We start from the raw sequence: 3,836 nt of genomic DNA on the forward strand, positions 1-3,836 counted from the left end.
AAGTGGATTATCACCTATAAATCTAAGACCAAAAATGGAATTAACTCAAGTAAATATACACAAAAATTTATATCGGTTCGAGACTGATGTAATTCCTCTACTCCATTCTTCTCCTATCCTCTATTAAGTAATTTAATGGTAATCTTATTCACCCAATAAATTATAAGTAAAAGGCAAACAAGTGCTTAGATCACCAAGGTAACATTATTTGCTCCAGATTTCACAAGGTTTTTCAAAACTTGCTAGTAGCTTCTTTCTACAACCAATGTAGAGATCTACAATAAACTTCAACTCAAGGTTGAATATCCTCCAACTAATTGAGACAAAAAAAAAAAAAAAAAAAAAAAAAAAATCATGATTTTCTTTTAAAGTTATTATACTTTCTTGAATATATGGATGTTGGCATTTGAGGATCATTTGAAAGTATGCTTGAATATTCTCTTATTTATCTCATGCTTTCTCTTTTCAGCATTCCACATGTTTATACTTTGATTTTCATTTTGTTCATTGGTGGGAAACAAATTCAAATCATTAAATTTTCAATAAAATATTTTGCTAGGATTTGTATAGTATCACTAATTTTGAAAATGATTTGTACTAATTATACAAGATTTTTTTTTGAGGTTTCATTTCTAATCCTATTTTACACTTGCATTATCAAAATATATTATACACTTATTTCTAACAATTTTTCATTTTTAATGATGCCAAAACCTATAGTTAGTTGGTGGTTGTGAAAATTTATAACTTAAAAAAATTATTCAACCTTTTATTGCTTGATTAACAATCCACTTTTGAGTTTTATAGTCACATGCACCTAAATAATTTTAACACAAAATTGTACACAGGAAATAAAAGACAGAAATTTAAAAATTTCCTTCAATACTTAGCCACTGAAAATGGCCCTTCTCTTGCACCTTAATCTCTCTTTCAGCATTTGAATTTTCTCCTCCAATGTTCAAGATCATGACAAATTACACCTAAACTCTAAAATGATGGGATCAATTCTTTACACCTAAACTCTAAAATGATGGGATCATTTTCTAACGAATTGATAATGTTGACATTCCACTGATTCCAATTAAACAAGTTGTGTCGGCCTAAAGCTTTAGGTACGTGATTTTCATTCTTAAGAAAGTGTTTTGTTTTCTTTTTGTGTCCATCAAATATTTGTTTTACTTCTTGTGCGCCATTTTTACAGTTGTGGGACTAGTACGCCTTTCTCCTTAAGCTCCCTTATATAACACACAACACATCAAGGATGCATTTGGAATTTACTGAAAAATTCAGCAGTGGAACTACAATTTCCACCTCGCAAACTTGGAAACACTGAAATTAAAATTAAACAATTATAACTTGATTTGTTGGGCTTCTCCCTAAGAAGAAACACCCTCAAAAAATTGGAGTATGCCATTCATTGCAATGCACACACGGTATTCTTTAGTAAAAGGCGAAAGAATAGTTCGCTTTGTGTTCACTGCATGGCTGCTTAAGTAAAATGTTGTTGTGGCATCTATTTATAAGGAGCCTGGCTACTAGTGTTCATTTGTTCGTCCGATGTGGGAACGGTAACACTACTTTAGCCCAGCTTCTTTTCTATGCTTCCACTGCATCCTCTGTCGTCGTCGTTTCTCCTCCGGACAGCAGACAACGCCACTGCCTCCATCGCCGGCGACAGCTTGAGCTCCGTCGACAATGATTCCACCACACGTAGTTTATTAATTTTAATTTTATCAGTTGGGTTTTTCTCTCTCAAATATTTATGTGGACTGGGTTCATTGCCATTAGAGTTTATTGTCTCCAATGTTTACCTGCCAACTGAATCCCAAAGCTCTCCAGAGAATAGCCAGGCAACCGTCCCAGTTGGTGAAGACATTGTGCTCTTTTCAGAATGAGCACCACGTGTTTGATAGAAGTCCTAGACTAACTCTTAAGTCTATACACCATTCCATGTTTAATTTTATTCACCAGAGCCGATTTGAAGCTCTTAAAGTTTTCAAGAAACAGTTTCAAATGGGTGTCTCAGAGATTGATGAGGTTGCCATCGCGTTAGCTCTCAAGGCATGCAAAGGTGACTTGAAATTTGGGTCTCAATTACATAGTCTTACTATAAGAAGTGGATTATTTTCTTATATTACCAACCCGAATTCATTGATGAATATGTATTGCAAATCTGGACAGTTCAGTCATGCCATGCTTATTTTTGAGGACATGGAGAATCCTGATACTGTTTCATATAATACGGTGCTTTCTGGGTGTGAAAATGGAGGAGATGCATTGTGTTTTGCACATAGAATGCATGCACTTGGGGTTACTTTCGATGCAGTGAGTTATACAACAGCTCTCTCTCATTGTACGACTCAAGAAATGTTCATAGTTGGAAGTCAATTGCATTCTTGTGTAATAAAGTCCGGATTGGAATTTGAGGTTTTTATTGGGAATGCACTTGTGACTATGTATTTGAAGTGGGGGAAAATTGTAGAAGCTGAAAGAGTATTTCGTGAAATGCCAAGTAAAGACTTGGTTTCATGGAATACCCTAGTTGGAAGTCAATTGCATTCTTGTGTAATAAAGTCCGGATTGGAATTTGAGGGTTTTATTGGGAATGCACTTGTGACTATGTATTTAAAGTGGGGGAAAATTGTAGAAGCTGAAAGAGTATTTCGTGAAATGAAGTAAAGACTTGGTTTCATGGAATACCCTCCTCTCAGGGTATGCACAGGAAGGGAGTTATGCATTGGAAGCTATTTTGGGGTTCATTGAAATGGTAAGAGAAGGCATGAAACCGGATCATGTGTCATTAACTAGTGCAGTTTCAGCTTGTGGGCAGCAAAGAGATTTGGAATTTGGTAAGCAGATACATGGTTTTGCTATCAAGAGGGCCTACGGAACTCATGTTTCGGTTTGAGATTTTTAACTCAATGACGAGAGATTTCTCTATCGAACCGTCTGCAGAGCATTACTCTTGTGTGGTTGATATGTTGGGCCGTGCAGGGCGGCTAAATGAGGCTGAACAATTCATGTCCCGAATTCCAGGAGGACCGGGAATCTCTGCACTTCAAAGCCTGCTTGGTTCTTGCAGGACTCATGGCAATGTAGAGATGGCTAAGAGGGTAGGCGAAGCCCTGATCGCTTTGGAACCCGAGCATTCAGGTTCGTTCGTGTTGATGTCGAATTTGTATGCTGAGAAGGGGCAGTGGGAGAAGGTAGCAAACATCAGAAAGGGGATGAGATGTAGGGGAGTGAAGAAAGAGGTAGCATTTAGTTGGGTTGATGTAGGAAGCTTTGATGATTCTCTGAATCTGCATGGGTTTTCATCAGATGTCAAGTCTCATCCATTGTCTGAGGAAATTTATAGGATGGTGGAGTGGCTTGGATCAGAGATGAAACATTTAGAGGAAGATGAAGATGATAGATACAACAGGTTTGTAGCATGTGGTCATATTTGACTCAAAAGGTAGAGTAGTTCCATTTTTGAGATTATAATTGTAGTTGTAACTAAAAATATAATATTTAGAATAGTCATTTGATATTTTGATGTTTACATTTTTTCCAAAAAATATATATATATATATATTTGAGGCTCAAAGGCTGAATCCCAACCCTAAGGACCTCCCACACTCCGATCCGACAAAGACCAAACGCCCTATAATTCTTCCAAAAGGCTGAACCTCAATCCTAAGGGCCCCCCACACCCCGGCCCGACAGAGCATTTGGGAGGATGTAAATCATGGTGACTCAACTGAACATGAACCACAGAGGCTAGACCGGTGCTCACTGCGCACAAGGAGCCCCCAAATTGTCTGGCCCTATAATTGTTTAGACAGTAAGATGTG

At 37.3% G+C, this 3,836-nt stretch overlaps 1 protein-coding gene across 1 annotated transcript; it reads left to right on the forward strand.

Annotated features, from left to right (window-relative positions):
* Nucleotides 1-1,541: 1,541 nt before the first annotated feature.
* LOC109173073 (pentatricopeptide repeat-containing protein At4g32430, mitochondrial-like) lies at nucleotides 1,542-3,553 on the forward strand. The gene is made up of 2 exons (XM_019322331.1): nucleotides 1,542-2,658; nucleotides 2,805-3,553. Exons 1-2 carry the CDS (start codon nucleotides 1,804-1,806, stop codon nucleotides 3,447-3,449), a joined length of 1,500 nt encoding a protein of 499 aa, XP_019177876.1. The 5' UTR covers nucleotides 1,542-1,803; the 3' UTR covers nucleotides 3,450-3,553.
* The last annotated feature ends 283 nt before the right edge of the window (nucleotides 3,554-3,836 follow it).

The sequence above is a fragment of the Ipomoea nil genome, unplaced genomic scaffold, assembly GCF_001879475.1.
Source record: "Ipomoea nil cultivar Tokyo-kokei standard unplaced genomic scaffold, Asagao_1.1 scaffold0465, whole genome shotgun sequence".
In the NCBI taxonomy this organism is placed as follows: Eukaryota; Viridiplantae; Streptophyta; class Magnoliopsida; order Solanales; family Convolvulaceae; genus Ipomoea; species Ipomoea nil.